Source organism: Medicago truncatula, chromosome 2, assembly GCF_003473485.1.
Source record: "Medicago truncatula cultivar Jemalong A17 chromosome 2, MtrunA17r5.0-ANR, whole genome shotgun sequence".
In the NCBI taxonomy this organism is placed as follows: Eukaryota; Viridiplantae; Streptophyta; class Magnoliopsida; order Fabales; family Fabaceae; genus Medicago; species Medicago truncatula.
Genome location: NC_053043.1, coordinates 39,482,611 through 39,506,305, shown reverse-complemented (window position 1 = coordinate 39,506,305; position 23,695 = coordinate 39,482,611). Strand labels below are relative to the sequence as shown.

The 23,695-nt window shown below is 32.9% G+C and overlaps 4 protein-coding genes across 4 annotated transcripts in view; all 4 read right to left on the bottom strand.

Moving 5' to 3' along the window:
* Positions 1–2,621: 2,621 nt before the first annotated feature.
* LOC120578406 (uncharacterized) lies at positions 2,622–3,848 on the bottom strand. The gene has a single exon (XM_039831099.1). It carries the CDS (start codon positions 3,846–3,848, stop codon positions 2,622–2,624), a length of 1,227 nt encoding a protein of 408 aa, XP_039687033.1.
* Positions 3,849–3,991: 143 nt separating this feature from the next.
* Positions 3,992–5,368, bottom strand: LOC25487343 (uncharacterized). The gene has a single exon (XM_013609247.3). It carries the CDS (start codon positions 5,366–5,368, stop codon positions 3,992–3,994), a length of 1,377 nt encoding a protein of 458 aa, XP_013464701.2.
* Positions 5,369–10,463: 5,095 nt separating this feature from the next.
* LOC25487342 (putative ubiquitin-conjugating enzyme E2 38) overlaps positions 10,464–23,695 on the bottom strand; it is a 42,925-nt gene continuing 29,693 nt past the window's right edge. The window contains exons 3-6 of the mRNA XM_039830717.1: positions 12,169–12,232; positions 11,646–11,785; positions 11,235–11,543; positions 10,464–10,990 (exon numbers count right to left, since the gene is read on the bottom strand). Coding sequence (XP_039686651.1) covers positions 10,838–10,990; positions 11,235–11,543; positions 11,646–11,785; positions 12,169–12,232 — 666 coding nt within the window. The 3' untranslated portion in view covers positions 10,464–10,837. The remainder of the gene's footprint in view (positions 10,991–11,234; positions 11,544–11,645; positions 11,786–12,168; positions 12,233–23,695) is intronic.
* Positions 16,590–21,795, bottom strand: LOC25487341 (probable ubiquitin-conjugating enzyme E2 26). The gene is made up of 7 exons (XM_013609245.3): positions 21,558–21,795; positions 19,523–19,666; positions 18,753–19,433; positions 18,591–18,654; positions 17,979–18,118; positions 17,571–17,882; positions 16,590–17,337 (listed from the first exon to the last, which is right to left on the bottom strand). Exons 1-7 carry the CDS (start codon positions 21,630–21,632, stop codon positions 16,816–16,818), a joined length of 1,938 nt encoding a protein of 645 aa, XP_013464699.2. The 5' UTR covers positions 21,633–21,795; the 3' UTR covers positions 16,590–16,815.

Below are 23,695 nucleotides of genomic sequence, written 5' to 3'. Positions count from 1 at the left end.
TGAATTGTTTTGAACTGAATTGTTTCAGTTCAATTTCAAAACAGTAATAGTTAGTTTTTTTTTGTTCAGTTCAGTTTTTGGTTTTTTTGCCCACCCTTGACCATAATAGAGTCTAATAATTTATGTCCAAATAAAATTATTCAAAACTTTTTGTGGAGAAAACACTTAATTTTTATTAGAAAAAATAATAAATAAATCAATAATTAATGATAAAAGGAGAAACTTAGTGGGGGTTGCATCTCCAACTTAACTTAGGTGCATCCGTCCCTGGTTGAACTATATGGTCCAGTTGAATATTTTAAATGAGAGATAAAGACTTCAAAGTATATTATTAATAAAATAGGGAGAAACATTTTTGTTTTTTTAACGTATTATAGTTAAATTGGTTGTTAAGATAATAGGTAAAATGATAAGTTACAAACTTATAAAATACGCTAACTATTAGTTCAAAAAAAAACCATAAACTTGTAAGAAGAAATTGTTATCAAACTTATCATTTTAGTTGTATGAACTTATAAGTATAAGTTAATTATCTGCCGTAAGCTCAATTTTTTTTAAGTAAAGCTCAATTTTTTTGTTAGAGTCATGCATCAGACAAAATATAGCTCTCAAACATGTGTTTATAAGTGGAGAAATTCCCATCTCGCAAGGAAGTTTTGTGAGGTTGTGTTAGTCCCAACCACGATTTCTAAGATGGTATTAGAGTCTCCTTCAAGATTCATTAGGCCACATGCTAACAGGTTTCTGCTATCTCGAGTCACCCATCATTTATGTCCACGAACCAAACCCAGTAGTGCTGGTCGTGAGGAGATGTGTTAAAGAGACCTACATCAGACAAAAGATGGCATGAACATGTGTTTATAGGTGACATTTCATTTCTATGTTCTTTCTATCAATTATTGAGAAAGTGTATGTTGACAACCATTTTAGAACAACTTAATGAACAACTCTTTATGAAAGTTATTTTAGTTTTTTAACAATTTTTTGTTGGCCTTGTGCCAATATCATGTTGCCTTAACCAAGTGATTGAGTTCAATTGGTTAATGATCTTCACTTAAGGACGAATCGCTTCGAAGACTCGAAGTTCGAGTTCTAGGCAGAGATTCCAAGTTCGATTCTAGGTGTATGAATTTTTGACAAGATATTACTTACCTCGCGTCCAAACTCCGGATCACTAGGATTTTCTTCTCCTAGGTAACACAAAAAAAAAATATCCACATTGCCTTGAAAATATTCGGTTGTTCAAGTTATCGGAAAATGATTGTTCAAATAACATATTTTTTGATTATTTGTCGTGGATGCAAGAGGACAGATAGGTCTGGCCGGCCAAATTTCTACAGGTGTCATTACAAAATGCAATTATTTTATTTTTTTTGTCAGCAAGAAAAAAACAAAGCCAAGACTATGGAAAATGCTAGATATCAAGAATGATTTTATAAGAAAAATTCAAGAATGATATGGCACAATAATCACCTTTAGATTTCAGTCTCATTTATTAATCTTTCATAAAAAAAGATACATAACACCCACCACCCCATGATTTCCGGCCAGGCTGAGATTTTATTGGTTAACATTAATTTCAGGACTATTTCTTGATAAAATCTAAGGGTGATTATTCAGCCATGTCATTCTTAAAATTTTCTTGAAAAAATCTTTCTTGATATATAGCATTGCTCCCAAGACTATAGACTAATCCACGTCACTTTATATTCATGGATTGATATTTGTCAAAAAGAAAATTATACCTAGACTGATAGGAACGTAGACTTGTTCAACTCCCACAATGAATGGCTATGTAGTGGAAGTCTTGGAATTCCAAGTCTATGTGGGGTATACTCCTACTCAAGTCAATACTCCAAAAACCACGACCAAGCAACAAATACTTCTTCCAAGGGTGACTTATGATAGAGTGAAGTAGCAAATTATATTATGGTTCAGTCATAAATCTGAAAAATTATCAACAAAATAACTCTACAACACAGTTCTTGGAATATTTTAAAAATTTGTAACCACTGCTCCCAAAAGTTTTTTAAATTACATGTGTTTTTTTCATCGCACTTACAAGAATAAGATCGTAACAATATTTTACCATATGAGTTGTACATACAGATATTTAAATAGTTGTTTTGTTAATATGTCGGTATATTTTATAACTTTTGCTCACATATGTATGTTAGTTTGTTTTACTTTCTCAATTTTTCTTTACAATTTTCAAACATGTAACAAAAAAAAAAATTATCCTTACTTTTTCTAATCTTATTATGTATATAACAAACAGGTTATGCATGAATTATTCATGAAATAATGAAGTCCAATTAGGAAAATTTTAACAATTTGATATATTATTGAAAAACCTGTTATTAGGATGCAAATTAAGATTCTCTAGTACAAAAATATAATGCACTAAAAGTACTCAAACTGTTCCTGTATTAGATTCAAATTTAGCAGGCAACAAGGCTATGAACTAGTCTTTTACACTTAACAATTTTACACTGTAAAGACAAATATTACAACAACAAAACTTCATAACTAAAATACATAAACAGAACTAATTAAGAAAATGACCACTTTTGATTCATCATGATTAGGCCATTAGCACTTAACCAATGAAAAGGGCTTGTTTACATGTTGGTGGTCTCTACTTCTCCTTCTGAATCAGGAACCTTTGCATATCCCTTTGATCCTTTGAATCTATGAGGCAGAACACATTGAGCACCAAAACGTTGCTGCAAGTAGATAATGATAGCAAATACAATACCTACCAAAGGAATGAAAATATCCCAAGAAGTTGAGTAAAAATCTTGGCTTGGATCGGCATAGAAGTATAGGTCACTATCTTGGTCGGCATAATTGTGAGCCCTGTAAAGATCGTAAGCATGTGGCAAGAGTCTCACAAAAGTAGTTCCAAAGTAAAATGAGCATGAAAGAACATTCTCATTCATATTTGAAAACAAGTTTAGAATGACTTGTGGCACAAGAAAGCAATCCAATACCAAACCACCATAAGATTTTATGCTCTCCCAAGACGGATCATGTTGTCGGTAGACTTGGTACATTGAGGTAACCGAATCTCTATCCTTCTTTAACTTCAATAGCAATGCAATCAATAATCCGACAGCATACAAAGGGAAGGTCACATAAGAAGCTTTTCGCTCGGCAATCCAGTGATTGTTTTTGCTTTCGTCAGTTTTTCTGGATGACCAAGTTAGATGCAGGAGACGGAATTGCAACAAGAAAGCTACCATGGTGATTAGCCTCACACTTATTTCATTAACTTCAAGCCATTTTTCAACATTTCCTAAAACATAGGTTGTGTTGTTAGGATTTTTAGCAAGAAGTGCTTCGAAATTGAGAACAAGTGGTATCATGTGACCAAATGTGAGAATCGACATCATGAAAATTGAGATGAAGGGAAGCACATTAGGGTTTCTCTTCACATGGTTGAGTTGCAATCCGACGAAAACACATGCTAGAGTTGTAGATATCAGAGCCATGATAACTTCCATATCCGTTCTCCAAACATTTCTTCTCACTTCTTGAATGTAATACGCTACCGCAGATACCTCTAAACTGTTGAAGTAAAGAGGATCGGATTTTGGGCGCGTGCTTTCAATGCTTCCCTTAATGTAGCTTCTATCTTTTGTATCTAAAGAAGGGAACTGAAATTTCATCAGAATCTCACAGTCCAAAGAATTTGCTGTTGGTGTTCCATTGTTTGAGACAAGGTCACGACAACCAATCATACACAAGGTTCCATATCTTGCATCATAAATTCCTTCTGCCGAAATCTTCACCGAATAATAAGACATGTTAAACAAGGAATTCTTGTCAGAAGGCGAAGAAGACATCGCTGAGAGGCTAATCTTGTAGCTAATGTTAAACAAGCTATCGTTGTTCAAGATTCCAGCATCAAATTCACTTCTTGAGATGGAAACGGAAGATGTAGATACGTACTCATCATCAACAAATAAGGGAGACGAAGAGCCCCAAGCTACTTTTTTTTGGACTCTCTAATCGACATATCAAATTTCATGTCATATGAATATGCATCTGGGTACCTTTTCCCTTGGTTCTCAATAACTTTGTGTGGTGGACATGATTGATTAACTCTATCAAGTTGGCTATATTCATACCTTAAGTCTTTACCCCCCACACCATAATTCGCATCATCCTTCCTAACTGTTATCGTTTTGAAGTAGTTTTGATCATTAGCACTTTTGTTACTCCAAATTTGGCCAACTATGCTACTACTGTTTTTGATTGACCAAATTGAGGGGAATCTCAATCTTAATCTTAATGAACAATCACCAACATGAGTTCCATCCAAGGATGTAGATTTGCTACCATTGAAATGGCAAAGAACTACACACAACATATTTTTCTTCTCATCCCACCATCCTTCCCCTATCAACATAGTTTTGGCATTGAAGCTTTGGCTATTATTCCTATTCCAATAGTAAACAAAACTATTCGAAAATTCCCCCAAAACCCTAATCCTATCCTTCTTTTTTGAAGAACACTCAATTCCTTTCAAAGACATATGTGATGGCAATTGATTGGAACTTCCACTAATTATAGGAGTGCAATTCTTTGTAGAATTGCACTCATGAGTGTACTCTAGTTGGAGTCTACGAATAGCACTCGAAAGAGGATATTTACAAAAACTGAATGAATCAAAGTTTAATGATAAACCCTCCTCATCATCGTCGCTACCAAAAGAGAACTCGTTTTCAACTTCTTTAGAATCCAAACTATAACTATAATTTGCTTTTGGAAACATCATTAAAGAAATTGGTTCAAAGTAATGATCATCATCATCCTTTTCAGAACTCAAACTCTCTAAGCTTCCACTAACCAAACTAGTTATATTGATTGAATTGAAGACATTGTTAAGTTTAAAAACAACATCAAGATTGAGAGAATCACCTTTTTTCGAAACACCTTTGCTTTTTCCAACCATGCAAACATTCCCTGAAGATTGAGACCAAAAACCATCAAGCTTGAAGGTTAAGTAACCCATATGATGATGATGATTATAATATGAAGCATCATTGTTGGTTGTAAAGGATATAGTGCCTTCAATTTTGAAAAGGTGAGGATGTGAAGTTGCATATGTGTTTCTTGGTGGAAAGTATAAGGAGAATCTGTTCCAAGAAGCATCAATGTTGATGATACTATCACCTCCTATGTAGTAACCTGTGTTGTGATCACTTAAAGGGAAAGAGTTGAATTTCTTTGTTGTTGGAGTTGTTTCTGGGATGATGGAAGCACAATATTCTTTGTAAGATGATTTTGAGGCTAATGAGAATAAAGGGTTGAAGGAGAAGAAAGTGAAAACTAAGAAAAACTTTGAAAGAAGAGAATTCATGACTATTCTGAACTTGTTTATTAAAAAAGGGTAGATGAATAAAGCAAGAATCAGTATTGCCTGTTATATAGAAGGTACTTGATGTTAAGTGACAGTTTTCTTGGAGAATTCCTATATAATAATATCAAATCAAATATTATTTATAAATTTTTATATTCTATTTTTACACCATTTTTTATGTGAGTGAATCAATATTAATCATTTTTTAATATAGTTTCGGTCAAATCAACATAAATTATACTCGACCAAACATATTTTTCATTGAAGTGGTAAGAGACTTATGCTCCTTAATCAAATGACAGATGTTTTATAATAATTATTGCGCATAGAGGAAACTACTTCAAGAGTAGAGGATCCAATATGTGCATCTAACGGATTTTCATACATGAGTTACGACTAAAAAATAGTGGTCGATATTTTATGAAAATTAGATTATCCTCGTGTCGTGATTAGTTTGATTGTGAAGATATTTTATGTGGACTCGAGTCGCCCTTCCTTCTCTTTGTATCAACAAAAAACTAGAATCATTTAAGAATATATGTTTTTAATTATTTTTTATTTAAGAAGAAATGCATTAATCCATTGGATAAGTTTGTTATGCATATCACCTATGACCAATCTATATGGACTAGATGTGTTTTGACTTGGCACATATTTTTTATATAAAATGGAAACAAAGTGAATTCCCCCACATACATAATTGTGCCTAAATCAAAATTATTGTGCACACTATCATTCCGAGTGTTTAATGGACCAAAGAGAAAACCTATAGACCCCATGCTAGTGACTTCTTTGAATTATAATATGTGTTTTAGAATCGAGAAATGCTAACATCATATCTCCAATTTATATTTTTAACACATTTTTTTATTGGTTAAAATTCACGTGAAACTCATCAAATTATGTAAACAGACCTCCAAATTTTGATGGATTATATGAATTTTGATCAATAAAAAAAATGTGTTAAAAAGTGTATGTTAAATAGTGTCTTGCTAGTATTATTATTCTTTAAAATTATGTTAGCAACAAACTTTTGAAACATTTTTATAACTTGAGTTGAATTTCAATGAGCAGGAGAGAGTATTATAAAAAGTATATTAAGTGTTTTGTTAACTTGAGTTGAATTTTCCCAACTTGGTAAAGCATGGATATCCAGATAGTATAATACGTGATGTGAGCATCAACTATCTTTTAAATTTAAAGATATATACATATATAATGAGTTTATCTCAATAGTTTAATGAGTTTTCAAACGTATATCAAGAAGTATACTAGGTAAATCATTATATAATTTTACCAAAAGATATAATATCTTCATCAAAAAATTTAAGGTATTGAGTATATGAATCCCCTCGTGTATATATTTTTTTATTTAGTCCAATATCTACTATAATCTATTTATATAGAAGTAACCACCTACTTACATTTGAATTCAAATAATTATCAACCTCTTTTATTCATCACTCTACTCATCTATATTTCACTTCCTCTTCTCTGTTCAAGAACCAAGAGCTTTTAATCATAAACCAGGAGTCAATGGCCACAAAGACTTGGAAACAAGTCATGATCTTCATTAATGAAGTATTTGGCGGGATCCCTAGAATCGGTCAATGAAGACCTTAGATGTTAATTAGTGCACCTTCTAAGGTATTTCTTCTTGGAATATTGTGAGATGAATTATTGGATAGTGGAAATTCAGGCCATGGCTATCCCAAGAGGTGATAGTGATAGGGAAGAACTTTTCTCACACTCTAAATCACTTCAAATGTGATGTGAATAATAAAGTTGTTTTTTACTGGTCTCCGTAAACATAGCTTATTGACAGAAACAATGCATTATTATATACATAACTTAAAGTTCGAACCCTCAACACCTCAGTTATTCATCTTCAAAAGATAAATTCTAGTAAATAAACTGCTTAACCAAAAAAAGTGGATCATAGAAAACACATGAGATTCAATGAAAATGGATAATTTTATTTTTATACTAAATTACTTTTTCCGATCAATTTTATAAAAGATAAATAAATCAACAAAAATTGATGCATATGATCTATAATAGATGATAATCGAAAATTTGACCTCAATTTATCAAAAATAATAATTATGATAGGTGTATATCACACTCGGTTCAAATGTACACTAGACAAGTCTTGAAAATATTAAGTTAACCTTATTAGTTTTAAACTCTAAATAATAATAAAATAGTTATCCATCTTTTATATTAATTATCGTCTATAGAGAAAATTCGGTTAGCGGGTCAAGAGAGAGTATCCAACAAATTTTTCGACATATATGAAGTTGATATCTCTTAACAAATGTTTTTTTTTTTTTTTAATCATATGCACTAATTAATGATCGAACCCAAATTAAATGATTAAGGGCCTAAATATCCACTACTTATGTTAATATGTTTTTCGAGAAAGATTAGTTACTATTAAAGAACTATTTATTATTATTTTTTATTTAAATACTTGAAATTGAAAAAAAAAAAATGTAATTCATTTATTTATTAGTTAAGTTTGTTATGCATATCACCACCTATGATAATAGAATCGGATAAAATATGAGATTCAATGAAAACGGAAGTTTTACACTGAATTATCGCATAAACAATTAAGTCAAAAGAAACAATTGAAAAGTTTTTTCAGAAATGGGGGATAATTGATAAGTAGACCTTAAGTTGTCAAAAATAGCACAAATGATAGGTGTTACATACATCACACTCAATTAAACCTCACATTAGATAAGTATTTGAAAAATATTAAGTTAACCTCTACTATTTTCAACCCCTTAAATATATTTCAATTACTTTAAGAGATTAATTATTGTAGCAGTGTATGAAGGATACCTTGTTTTACCAAAGAAAAACTCTAAAGAATAATAAACTAACTATAGGTGTTTGATATTGATTCTTGTCTAGAGAAAATTTAGTCAAAGAGTGGAGAACACACGTTGTGTGGAAAACTCTAAATAGTGATATATATCTCGTACTTTTTTTTTTTTTTTAAGGAACGTCTTATACTTTTTACATGTTTATTTAACGTAAAACTATATTCATTTAAGGAAAAAATATTCATTTTTCATTTAAAACTGAGAGGTTTTCCACTTAATTATCGGAGAAAAAAAATAATTTCAAATGAATAATCCAAACTATTACCTCATGATAGATAAGTCTTGAAAAATATTAAGTTACCCCTACGATTTTCAAACTCTAAAGAATAATAAAATATTTATCCAAAAATTACATTTTTAAACATAGAATTTTTTTTTTTTCTGTCCTAGTTTGTACAAAAAAATACAAAAATGCCCCACTTTTTCGAAAAATTGCGTAAATGCCCTACTTTCTGGTACCCCTCTACTCCCAGTTGCGGGGTACCTAAAAAAAAAAGTGTACCGCAACCCCCACTTGCGGGGTACTTCTTTTTTCAATTTTTTTTTTTCAATTTTTTTAGTACCACGCAAGTGGCACTTGCGTTTTATTTTTTATTTTTTTTTTAATTTTTTTTTCAATTTTTTTTACTACCACGCAAGTAGCACTTGCGTTTTATTTTTTCTTTTTCTTTTTTAATTTTTTTTTTCACTTTTTTTAGTACTGTGTTTTAGGTTTTGTTTTTTTTTTTTAATTTTTTTAAATACCCCTCTACTTAGGTTTTGTAGTATAATGGAGACAAAAAAAATACCATGCAATAATTACTCTCTAATAATAAAAAACTAATTAAAATTATATAACCAATAAAATACCATCTACAATGATTATAAATGGTCGGCTGTCCCACACCTTCGTCTTCGACGATCTCTTCCGCGATTTACTTGAGGGTTATGTTGGTCTTCGTCATTATTATTTGTAGTTGATTGTATCTGACTACCATAACCCAGTGACAACGACACGTCGTGTTCCCTTGTTGGCCATCCCATATCCCTTGAACACCAATGAACAATTTCTGGATATGGGATGGCCAACAAGGGAACACGACGTGTCGTTGTCACTGGGTTATGGTAGTCAGATACAATCAACTACAAATAATAATGACGAAGACCAACATAACCCTCAAGTAAATCGCGGAAGAGATCGTCGAAGACGAAGGTGTGGGACAGCCGGGCATTTATAATCATTGTAGATGGTATTTTATTGGTTATATAATTTTAATTAGTTTTTTATTATTAGAGAGTAATTATTGCATGATATTTTTTTTGTCTCCATTATACTACAAAACCTAAGTAGAGGGGTATTTAAAAAAATTAAAAAAAAAAAAACAAAACCTAAAACACAGTACTAAAAAAAGTGAAAAAAAAAATAAAAAAGAAAAAGAAAAAATAAAACGCAAGTGCTACTTGCGTGGTAGTAAAAAAAATTGAAAAAAAAATTAAAAAAAAAATAAAAAATAAAACGCAAGTGCCACTTGCGTGGTACTAAAAAAATTGAAAAAAGAAGTACCCCGCAAGTGGGGGTTGCGGTACACTTTTTTTTTTAGGTACCCCGCAACTGGGAGTAGAGGGGTACCAGAAAGTAGGGCATTTGCGCAATTTTTCGAAAAAGTGGGGCATTTTTGTATTTTTTTTGTACAAACTAGGACAGAAAAAAAAAAAATTCTTAAACATAAGCAAGCGGTCTCGTAATTATTATTAAATTTGTTCTAAAAAGTTTAATTAACATAGAGTAGAAGCACAAAGAAACTGAAAAATGTTTAACCATAAGACAAGCATGTAGAAAAATGTCTAACTATCATATGATTGTGTAAACTTTATATTTGTTTGGTAACCTCTGCAATATAGCATCAGTGATATGCAACATCTTCCTCTAATTGTTCCTTCTCTCATTCCTTCACAAGGTTATCAGACATGCAATTGTTGAAGACGATGACAGTGGTGAAAACAGTGGTTAACAAAGATGAAAATGACAATGTTATTGGCGAAACGTCATTAGCGTGCCATACGGCTAATGGACTTCCTACCATGGTTCCGCTAAAAACTCAATTTTATTGGCCAAACACATTACGTGAGCTGTTCATGAAAAAATCGGTCGCATTAAATAGCAGCGCTCGGTGGTGATTGTAGTGGTTACTGTATAACTTTTGAATCCAAAGGAAACAAAGTGAAAAATAATATAAAATTTCTGTAATTACTAATGAAGATGAAAAATATAAACTATATTTGCTTACCTTTCTTTTAGAGCAAGAAAGAAATTATGATAAAGCTAAGCAAACATAATGTAGTCCTAACAAACTAAATGTTAAAAACAAAAACCTGCATGCAGTTGATGCAATAAGGCTTTAGTAATCATTTGGTCTCAATATTGGGTTTTAAAAATAGCATTCCTAGATCAAACTCATGTAGTTAAGCGAGTCACTTTCTGGCAGTGGTGCTGCATGGTACCGACAGAGACGTGAATTTCTCACAGTCCTTAACTTCAATTCTTTTAAACTCTTTAACAAGAGTATTCACATGTCCAACTAAACCAGCCTTAAATTTATCTTGAGCATTTTCCTTCACCCTCATCAACATCTTGAACTCCGCCTTTGGCCAAACAACCAACTTGAACACCTTCCGTGTATGCTTTACATGACCTCAGGATATCATGTGCTCTGCTGTAGAAATGCCCCACAACAAGGTCTTCGAAATTCTGAAACAAAAATGACGTAAATCAGTTGTTGAACCCCAAGAAAGGAAAAAGATTTTAAATACTTCAAAATGACGGTGTAAATTAAATTATAGCATAACGCTATTGTTGAATATAATCAAAAGTCTGTGTAAAACTTCTTATATTAGATGCAGGAAGAAAAAAAAATACTAAGTGCTACATGTGTAACATGGCAAAGCCAACTTAGCAGAGATATAAAAGAAATGAACCAAAAGTGGAACCAAACCTTTGGAGGCTTTCTAATCATATACATCATTGTCTTCAACGATAGAATGAACGTATTCTCATTATACTGCAGGGAACTAGCTTCACCGCCCGGTGTGCCCTTTGAAGGTGCCCATCCAGGTTCATTGAAGTAAGGCTTTGCATTCAAGATTAGAATTTGTATGGAGACTAGAACCTGTAGCATTGTCGAAACACCTGGAGTCCACATCTGATTTTTGTCACCAGACCAGGTGTTAAGTAGACTGAGGCATACTTTGCCACAGGCATACAAATTAGGGTTGAGCCGAAGACCACCGGAGTGGTAGTGGACTTGCTGCCATGAAAAAAAATGGACCAGTTTGTCGGAATTGAATTTAAATGAGTGAACTAGAAAATAACGTCAGTCAGATAAAGTATCCTCAACCACATACCGGGGGGGTCCATTGGGATATCCAGGGGGAAAGTAAACATCAAAAAAGAAAAGACCATCATGGTAAGGAGTCCCTTCTGCTCCAATAATCACAGCCCTCATGAGATCCATCCTTGATTCGTAGACTCTCACAAATATTGTATCTGATGTGCATTAAAGATAAAAGTGAAAGAAATGGTCAGGTTGAGCAATTTGCAGAAGCAGGTTTCACACTAGTGTCTATAAGTTCTTGATTCCAACGTCAAAACAAGTATCTATAGAGAATACAACCCATGAAAAATTTGGCATTCTTCAATAAGGATGTATTATAAAGAAAACAAGTCCAGCTCCTTCCGATAAGACATGAACTAGACCTACCATTTCAATAGCAATGAACGGAGCTCGATAGAAAAAATTAACAACGATTGGATACAACCCATATGGTTAAGTCCGTCAGCTCGAAAAAGTAAATTGGATAGTAAATGTGATCTGTAATATGGCATGGAAAATATTACAAGCTATTTAGCAACAAGAATACTAAACTCGCCCGGAAAATGCTCCTCCAAAATCTTCCACTCTTCCTGGATTTTTTTAGCCCAACTCTTTGGATTCTGATCAGGAAATAGGTAATAATATATGTAAATCCGTATAATTAAGATTAAAACTGAAACAAAGTATGCCTTTAAAATATATATTTTTTTTTTTAAAAAAAAAACTAACCTGCTTCATGGAGGAATTACTTTTATTAAAGTAATGGTCTGAGGTGTCAGTGACAGTGTCAAATTGCTTAAAACTTCGAAGTTTCCTAAGAGTTTCATTTTCGGGTTCATCAGTGATTGTCAAACCTGGGGCAGCTGCTCTCTTACGCCTGGAAGATTTGAGAACTCCGGTTTTACCAAGCACGTCCTCATCAATGGCTTCAAGTGACCTTCCCTTTGTTACATTTACGAGATATTTGACCAATCATCATCCTCACCATCATCATCATCCTCACCATCATCAATGTCAATCACATCAAGGACAATGGACTGCAAAAGTAACAAACAATGATTATTTGTTGGTAGAGAAAAAGTATATACTTTTAGAAACATTTATAACACATAGATAAAACAACATGAAACTTATGGTCAAATATTGACCCCTTATTTCTAAAGGTACCAATAGCTTCATAACAACAAAGGGCACCAGAGGAACCTCCTTAAAGAATCCCTTCTATTTCGAAAACCAAAACAAACATCCTCAAACTGTAAAACTATACTTAGATAAACCAACAGAAACTTCTCTTTATTTACTTTATTTTTCACAAACTCACCCAGCAGTAAGAGCAGTAGCAAAATCTCAAATCCAAAACTTCACATACAGCAAAATCTCAAGTTCGCTATCCAACACACAAACAGTTTGATTCTACATTTTCCCAAGTTCAATGACTAAATATGTTTCACCTGCAACTTCATATTAATAACAGAAAAGTAGGCCTATCAACGATGACAAATAACCAATGGCCTATCACAATCAGAAGATGAAAAACACCGTATGCATGAAAGTGTAATATTTTTTACGTTGACACTGCATCAATATTAAACTCTATCGGAAATGGACAAAAGCATTACACAACATCATATAAATTATACTTGAAGATACAAAAAAACTATCCCACTCCCAAGTTGCCTCCACAGGACCACAACTCACACGGCCCTACTCTCCCTCTAAATGTGGGGCCCAACATTGCCATGGTTTCAACTTTCAAATTTCAGTCGCAGCCATGATCCTTAATTAGGGTTGATGCTACTACAATTGCGGCCACGGCTGCATACATCAAAAACCTAAATGTTGCAGCCATAATCACAGCCCATCAGTTTTTAAAACCATCCAGATTCCCATAATATAACAACCTAAGAAGAAACAACTACATGATTTGAGATCTGCCTAAACCGTAGTCCAAAGGGTTATACACCCCTCTTGTTCATAAGCAAAAGAAAATAGCAAACCACTATATAACCAAAACCAGCAATGTTGCAATCAGGACGTTTACTTGGTAAACCGATTCTAGTACTAACAAAGCTCGCATGAAGCAACAAGCAAAGTTAATAACTTTAAAGCAGAAACTGGAAAATCAGGGGACATAAATAATGATCATGGATTAAAAGTAATAAGATTTTAATAAAAATCAAAACTTTAAAGCAGAAATTGGAAAAAATCAGAGGCATACATAATGATCATGATTGAAAAGTGAAAACCCCATGATTAAGATTTTAATAAAAATCAAAACTTTGAATAGATTGAAGACACCCCACAAGAGAAAAAGAACAAAAAACTAAACTAAACAAAACCCTCATAAGAATTTGAGAGAAAAATTCAAAAAATAAAAGAAAGTACCTGTTTTTTCTGTTTTTTGAGTCTGGGAGGGTGTTGGTGAATTGGAGGAGGAATTTCAACAACATCAAGGTCCATGATGAAGCAAAAACTGAAATGAGAGAGTGAAGATTTTGCTACACAATGAAAGAAGAGTATTACTTTTCCCTGTTGACTTCTCGCGCGTCCTGTAAAATTTTCAAAAATGTTCATTTGCATTCCGAATTACGTAATCCGAATTGTATCAGGATCATAAAAAAAAATGGAATTTTAGATTCTGAACATAACAGAACTATTAACAAAGACAAGTCATTCCCAACTTAGCTTACAAAGAACATAATTGTAAAAAGTCTAAGCAGCAAATATTAGGACAACTGAAGCACAGGTTCAGCACCAAAAAAAAAATCTGTGTGAATTACCAAGGAAATCAATTGAGTTCCGGCAGAAGATTGCTAAAAGTTTACTAAAAGCACAGGATTTCACCAGAGAAGCAGTTAAAGATATAGTTTACATGTATGATGTATCTAACCAATTTTAAATGGTATACTCAACTATTCATTGTTATTATATTCCCCTTTGGTCCAAAGAATAACATCTAGCTCAATCTAATAACACTAATGTGCAAAAAAAGAAGGCAAACATAATCATTTTGATTCATATCATGAAGATTCAACAAAGATTTAGGTTAGTCAATATGTCATTTTATCCACTTGTCACGCAGAACAATTAACAGAATAGAACAAAGTACTTCAATCATACATCAACACAAGCACAAAGAGAACTAGTAACAATACATGAAGGCAAATGTGATATGAAACTATTACAAACATGTTCAGAATTGGTGCTGGTGCTATCCGGATTACGTAATCCGGTTTGCACCATGGAAAAAAAAGGTGTTAAGGGGGTTTTCGGATTATGTAATCCGGAAATATCATGTAACGCGTCTTATTTTTGAAGTTTTCGGATTACAAAATCCGCAACTCCATTTTTCACCCTATAACAAAGGAAAATACCATTCATGAATCTCAATGACATTTTTGAAGAAAAAAAAAAATAGGACACGCGAGAAACTTATAGGGTGTGTTTGATTTGCTAAAAAATGAAGGATATGACAGAACAATTCTAATTGTCCAGTGTTTGATTTGTAAAACTGTTTCAGGTACAGGACAAACTGGAGGCAAGGGACAGGACAAAAACTCATATTTTTGTTCCTCACCAAACCACAACACAACTTTTTCTCCCACATACAAGTTGTCTAAAATACCAAAATAACATTTTGTCCCTCAAAAATCGTATAAAACAAAAAATTATTCAATGCCATAAAAAATTTGTCCTGTGCTGTTCTGACTTGTGTTGTACTGTTCTATCTTGTATTGTTCTGTCCAGTACTTGCTGTTTTGCAAACCAAACACACCCATAGGATGGAAAAAGTAATACTCCTGAAAGAATGAAGGTACTATAACAACAAAAATGGAAGATAGAGAGATTTTGAATTTTGCTTAATAACGAAATTTACTACATTTATTGATATATTACGAAGTTACTGTTTAACCCAAGTCTCTTTCTCACTCTATTTCTTCTCAATCAATTAATATTTACCACCTTTGAGGATATCCTAGGAAATTTCATTTGTTTGTGTTATTCATTATTACATCAAACATTTTTAGTATCTCAAAATTCAAATGCATGTCTTGTGTTTTTTGTTTTTGAAGGAGTACGTCTTGAGTTTGAATTCTTATGTTTTTTATTCACTTACGATGGGTTATGTTGTTGCGTCTAATATTTATATATTTTGTGAATCAAATGGATTCGAAAATACTAAATACCTAGGGTGCTTCTGAGAATAAACAAAATTTATATTCCTTATTAAAAATAAATAAATCATTTCATAAATTTTAGTTCAACCGGTAAAAATGTTAAAATTGTTAAATGAAAGTTGTGATCAAGGTTTAAATTCTTTGTGTGTGAGATAGTTTCTAATAAATATCGTTATTTCGTCTGAATAAAAGTAATAATACATTGAAACAACATAGTCCAATTTTAATCATCATTAAAAGGTGATAATTAGGTCTACAACTAATAAAATTACTAAATTGATTTTCTTCAACCAATCGTCTATTTTCTTTTCATTAGCATTATAAATATTGTTGAGGAAGGTGACGGTCTACTTGAGTGAAGAAAATAAATTCAAGGATCTCAACGATAATTAAGAGATAATCTTCTTCAAAAGAAAAAAAAAAGTTGGAAGATTTTTAGGCTTTAATCATTTTTAAGAAATTCAAAAGAAAGAGGAATAATGAAAATGATTAGATATTGTTAATGCACAGTAAACTCTTGTGTGCTTCTTAAATCCAACCCTTAATCTCCAATTATAAATCACATGTGGACAAAGTTAACATTTTTTTTTTCTTTCAGAAACTAATGGAAGATACTAACTTGACTTAGAAACCAAAATGAATAGGTTAATAAACGAAACATACAAACTTGATAAGGGATCAAATATCCTATTTAACCAAAAATATACAAAGTGGTGATTGTGGTTGTTACCGTATCACTTTGGAATCCAGAGAAACAAAACAAAATGAATAAATTTCTATAATTAATTACTAACGAAGATGAAAAATGTAAACTACATTTTGCTTACATTTCTTTTAGAGAAGTATATACAATTATGTTGAGTTTTTTGTGTGTGCTGAAATTAGGTTAAGTTTTTAAATACTTAGTTTTTTTGAAACCGAAAATCCTTAATAGTTAATTAATGTAAAACAAAAACAAAAAAACACAAAAACCAGCATGCACTTGATGCAATAAGCCTAAGATATCAGAGTCTCAAAATTGAGTTTTAAAAAAAATATGTTCCTTGACCACTCATGTAGTTATGCGAGTTGTACACGGTACTGGAGGGAGGAAGGTTGTACACGGAACCGGAGAGAGGAAGGTTGTACATGGCACTGGAGGGTTGAAGCAACGGAGTCTGAATCTGAAGATTGGAGGGATGAAGCAACGAAGTCTGAATCTGAAGATTGGAGGGATGAAGCACCGGAGTCTGAAAATTGGGTTTTGAGAAAAATGTTCCTTGACCACTGATGCAGTTATGCGGGTGGTAGGCGGTACTGGAGGGAGGAAGCACAAATTTCTCACAGTCCTTAACTCCAATTCTTACAAACTCTGTGACTAGATAATTAACATATCCAACTAAACCAGACTTAAATCCATCTGAGCATTTTCCTTTACTCTCATCAACAATGTTATCCCCTCTTTTGACCAAACAACCAACTTGAACACCTTCCATGTAGGCTTTACATGACCTCAGGATATCATGTGCTCTGCTGTAGAAATGCCCCACAACAAGGTCTTCAAAATTCTGAAAACCAAAAATTACCTAAATCAGTTGCTTGAACCCCAAGAAAGGAAAAAGATTTTAAATACTTTGCAATGGCAGTGTAAAAAATAATTACACTCATCCAATCATTATCACCTCGTAGGTATTTGTGTAGGTATTTTGAAAATAATATTATAACGTAATCATACGTCTGTACAACTTTTTTATTAAACAATTTTTTATAAAAGAAATGAACACCAAGAGTAGAACCAAACCTTAGGAGGATTTCTTATCACAGACGTCATTGTCCTCACTGAAAGAATGAACGTATTCTCATTATACTGCAGTGACATCACTTCACCCCTTGACGAGCCACTCAAAGATGCATATCCAGGTTCATTGAAGTAAGGCTTCGCATTCAAGATTAGCCCTTGTATGGAGACTAGAACCTGTAGCATTGTCGAAACACCTGGAGTCCACATCTGATTCTTGTCGCCAGACCAGGTGTTAAGTAGACTGAGGCATACTTTGCCACAATCATACAAATTTGGATTAAGCCGATGACCTACAGAGTGGTAGTGGACTTTCTGCCCCACAAAAAATTGTCCCATTTGTCAGAATTGAATTAAAAAGAGTGCACAAGAAAATAATGTCAGCTAAATAAAGTATTCTCAACCACGTACCGGGGGTACATTGGGATATTCAGGGGGGAAGTAAACATCAAAAAAGAAAAGACCATCATGGTAAGGAGTCCCTTCTGCTCCAATAATCACAGCTCTCATGAGATCCATCCTTGATTCGAAGATTCTCACAAATATTGTATCTGACAAGCATTAAAGAAAAAAGTCAAAGAAATGGTCAGATTGAATAATACTCCCTCCGTCTTTAAATATAAGCAAAATTGACTTTTTAGGTTCATTCATTTAATGATGTATGTGGTTCATAATATGGACCACATGCATCATTAAATGAATGAACCTAAAAAGTAGATTTTGCTTATATTTAAAAACGGAGGGAGTATGCCGGAAGCAGGTTTGACATTATGGCATTTATAAGTTCTTGATTCCAATTTCAGAACAAATATATGGTGTGGACGCCACCGAGGAAATATTTGGCAATCTTTCAACAAGGATATATCATGAAGAAAACAAGTGAAGCCCCTTACGATAAGACAGGAACTAGACCTACCATGTGGTAGTCTATCAGCTCCAAAATTAAATTGAATACTAAATGTGATAGGCAATATGACATTGAAAATATTACAAGCTATTTAGTATCAGGAATACTAAACTCACCCGGCAAATGCTCCTCCAAAATCCTCCACTCTTCCTGGATTTTTTTAGCCCAACTCTTCGGATTCTGCTTAGGAAATAGGTAATATATAAATCCATATAATTAAGATTAGAACTGAAACAAAGTACGTCTTCAATATTTTTTATAGAAGACAAAAAACTAACCTGCTTCACGGAGCAATTATTTTTAATAAAGTAATGGTCTGAAGTGTCAGTAACAGTGTCAAATTGCTTAAAACTTCGAAGTTTCCTCAGGGTTTCATTTTCGGGTTCATGAGTGACTGTAAAACCCGAGGGAACCACAGCTGCTCCATCACATCCAGCTCTGGCAGATTTGAGAACACTGGATTCACCAAACAAGTGCTCAGGAGTGGCATTGATATTATGAGAACTCTTAAACCATGGGTTTCCTGATTCCATGCCCAGAAGATACGATGATCCATTATGTCCATTGAAATTTGAATGGAATGAACTGCTACTGCCAGCTCCCTTCTTAGCACTTTCAAATTGCCCAAAATATGGCAGCTTCATCGCATCTGGATTGTCAGCAAAATCCTGTTTTTTTGAGCCAAAAAAAGAAGACTTTGCTTTACCGTGGAAAGGTTTTGGCAACAATGTAAAAGGCGCCTCAATTCCAGTCGGTAGATCCACATTATCAAATTGTGCCTGTAATAAAGCGTACTCGTCTACATCCATATAATTATCTGTAAACATATCAAGGTAGTCATTATTGGCCAACGATGGACCAGAACCTTGGCCCTCAACATTGATTGAGTTATGTGATACTGCAGGTTGACTGTTAAAAGATTGAATCCCACTAACTGTTCCAACTTTTTCCATGCCAGGCTGCAAAAAAGTAAAATCAGACGATCTCTTAAAAGGATTGCGAACAAAATGATATAGTCATTTAAAGTTGGAAAAGATCTTATACAAACCACAACTTGTTGATCACCGTAACCCTCATGAATGGTTTCAAGTGCCTTCCCCTTATGACGTTTACGATTTATTTCACCAATTATCATTAAATCATCATCATCATTGTCGTCGTCGTCGATGTCAATTACATCATGGACAATGGGCTACAACAGAAACAAACAAAGATTATTTGTTGGTAAAGAAAAACATAGACTTTCAAAAATATTTTTAAAACATAGATAAAATAAAATGGAACTTATGATTGAATATTAGCTCCTAATTTCCCTTTATTTCTAAAGGTATTATTTGCTTCATTACAACAAAGGGCACTGAAGGAACCTCTTTAAACAATCCCTTTTATTTCGAAAACCAAAACAAATAATCAATGGCCTATCACAATCAGAAGATGAAAAACATCATATGTACGAAAATGTAATTTTTGTTTATTTTACATCAACAACAGTGTATCAAAATTAAACTCTATGGGAAATGGTCAAATGCAATACACTAGCATATGAGTGCAACTTTGCTCCATTTAGGATGACTCCATTTATACCAGTTCAGTGCATTGATGTATGACATGTGGCAAAAACAAACCCAAAGGATGAGATTAAAAGTTGAAAAAAAAAGCATTTGTGTACTGAATAATAATAATACGCGTTTCTTCTTTCTCAGAAACAACACGCACGCTCTTTCTTCTTCCTTTCACCATCTCGCTGCTACAGCTTCTGCTTCTCAGTCTCTCCCTGCCGTCGCCGCCGACCCTTTCCGTTCATCCAGCGGCGGCACATGCCTTTTTCAGATTCACACACTGCCTTTCAGATTCACACATCTACCGACCCTTTTAGATTCACACATCCAGCTGCGGCACATGCCTTTTAGATTCACACGTCCCCTTCCCCTCACCACCTGTAACTGCCGCTGCTCACTCCATCACTGCCATCTTTTCGTACCAATGTCGTCGTCATCATCATGAATCAGCCCATCACCGCCACAGTCACAAATCAGCCCATCGTGGCCGTCATCACAACGACGACGTTTTCGTGTGATTGAGAAACAGGCTGAGTTGGTGTGGATTATCTCCCCCGTGTCATTAAAACTAACCGCTGAATTTATTTGTTTCTAAACTTCTTCTATTTTGAAATAGGCATCAGTTCTGGAAAAAGATACAAAGATTGTGTTTCTAAAACCAATCGCATGTGTGTTTGTTTATCTTTCCCTTTTTAATTTCAACCGTTGGATATTCTTTTAACATGTGTCACACATCCATGAAGGTAAATGGTATAAATTGAGCAAAGGTAAATGGAGCAAAGATGGACTCATAAATTATACTTGAAAATCCTAAAAACTATCACCAGCCATAAACACCATTCCACTCCCAAGTTGCTCCCACAACACAACTCACATAGCCTCACTCCCTCTAAATCATACATATCAACAAAACAGCATCACTAATTTCACATGTGGGTCCCAACATTGCCAAGGTTTTAAATTTCAGTTGCAGCCATGATCCTTGATTAGGTTGATGCTGCTGCAATTGCGATCGCAACTGCAAACATCGAATCCCTAAATTTTACAGCCACAATCACAGCCTCTATATCATATTTAAAACCATTCATATTCTCACAATATAACAATCTAAGAAGAAACAACTACATAATTCGAGATTAGTGTATAAAAAAATAAAATGTTGGAATCAAGAGATTAAGGACATTCTCACTAAACAGATTCTAGTACTAACAAAGCTCATATGCAGCAACAACAAATATAATGATCATGCTAGAAATCAAGATTAAAAATTTAATAAAAATCAAAACTTTAAAGCAGAAATTGGAAAAGTAGAGGCATAAATAATGATCATGGTTGAAAAGTGAAAACCCAGATTAAAAATTTAATAAAAATCAAAACTTTGAATAGATTGAAGACACCCCAAAAAGAGAAAAGGAACAAAAAAAACAAAAGTAATCAAAACCCAGAAAAGAACTTAAGAAAAAAAAATAAAAAAATTCAAAAAATTCAAAAAATTGATTGAATAGGAGAATAGATAAGAACTACCCGTTTCTTCTTCCTTTTGAATGGGGGTGTGTCTTGGTGAATTGGAGGAGGAATTTCAACAACGTCAGGATCCATGAAGAAGCAAAAACTATCAAAACCTTTTGAGCGAAAGAGTGAGTGAAGGTTTTGCGCGGGGTGTTACGCACAAAACATTACACTGAGAGAAGAGATAGAGAGAGAGAAAGTGAAACAAAGAGACAAAAAAATTGGAATACTAGAGAACAAAAATGAGAGAGAGAGAGAGAGAGAGAGAAGAGAGAGAGAGAGAGAGAGTTTGAACTTGGGGAATAACGAAATATATGCAATTGATCAATGTATTCACCCACAAATTACAAAATTACTCCTCGCATTTAAGTTAATAAAATAAAAAAACTTACAAAATTACTCCTCACATTTATGCTAATAAAATAAAAAAAATTACAAAATTAAAAAAAAAAACAAAATTGCTATACTTGATTTCATGTGGCAGCTCATTTTTTGTTTTACCAATGAAAAATATTAATACGAGATAGATTTGAATATGAGACGGTTGCTATTATTTCACTTATTAACACTTTTATTTTAGACTTAAATTTTTAGCTATCAAATCAACTCTCATGTAATTAAGCAATTGAACTCAACTGATTAATGATTTCTAACAATATGAATTGTTTAGGAGAACATGAGTTTGATTTTTAGGTGGAATAATTCATGGTTAAGCAATTGAGCTCAATTGATTCATGAGTTTCACCAAAGACAAATTGTTTATGAGAACTTGAGTTTGATTTGTAGATGAAACGATTCTTGATTAGACTTTATTTACCTCTCGTTTATAGTCATTTCTCTGATAACCGAATGATTAAAAAAAAATAAACAACTCTCATATAGCGGATCAAATGATCAGCTCATTTTGGGAATCATCAACTATTTTTTAATCTCATTTGTTTTAGAGCAAAAAAAATAATAGTTTAATTAAATTTTTAGATCTATAGATAAAGTAGTAAATATCGTCTGAAACTCACACAATTGTGAGGTTTTAAATTCAAACTCATATGAAGATGTTTAGACTAACAATGTCAAGTTGTCAGCATTATTAGATGAACTAGAACTTACTACATCTAGAACTTACTACGGATGTAAGCGTGTAAGAATCAAACCAATGTTCTGAACCATGATGTTCAAAATTATAGTTTAATTAAATCTTTAGATCTATAGATAAAGTAGTAAATATCGTCTGAAACTCACAATTGTAAGGTTTTAAATTCAAACCCGTGTGAAGATGCTTAGACTAACAATATCAAGTTGTCAGCATTATTAGTTGAACTAGACCTTACTAAAGATGTAACCGTGTAAAAATCAAACCAATGTTCTGAACCATGATATTCAGATACCAATCAAAGTCAATCTCTATTAGCTCATACAATGGTTTAACATAATTCAAAACGGGTCTAGCAAAACTCAAACCAAACCTGATAATTTTTTTTTCACACTATATTAGAAGTGTTGTCTTTAAAACACATGTTGTGTTTCATGCCTTTATTGAACATTAATAATTATTTTTGTCATTTTAGTTTTTAAAAGCTTTTAAGGGCAAAAAATTATTTAATAAAATATTCACACAATTAAAAAATGAGTATCGTCAATTGCATAATTTTAATAATATTCACTTACACTGGATCAGGCACACCAACACCATATAGTACAAGTGATAGATTCTATAACTATTTGGTCCATGATTTGATACGTGGCTAGTGCATATGTGAAAATATAGGTTGAAAGAGGACCGGACTTTTAAATAGCTCTCAGTTATTTCAAAAGATTAGTCTTCTCAATTAGCAAAACTTGTGCAACATAGTTGAAATTTTTAGAGAGTTTATTGCTTATTTTAGTCTCACGAGATTCAAAGGATTAGTCTCTTCAATTATCCTCAAAGAATACTTAAAGGCTCAAAGGATTAATCTCTTCAATTGTTCCCAAAGAATACTCAAGTTACGCTATAAAAAAATACGACAAAACTTGTTTATGCAACAAAAAAAAAAAAAACCGAGACTAATATTTCGAGATTAAAAAATAAAAATAAAAACTATTCATGGGACTTAATAAAATGAGGGTAAAGAAACCGTATAAAATATTAATTTATTGTCCTCTCTAAACCTGGA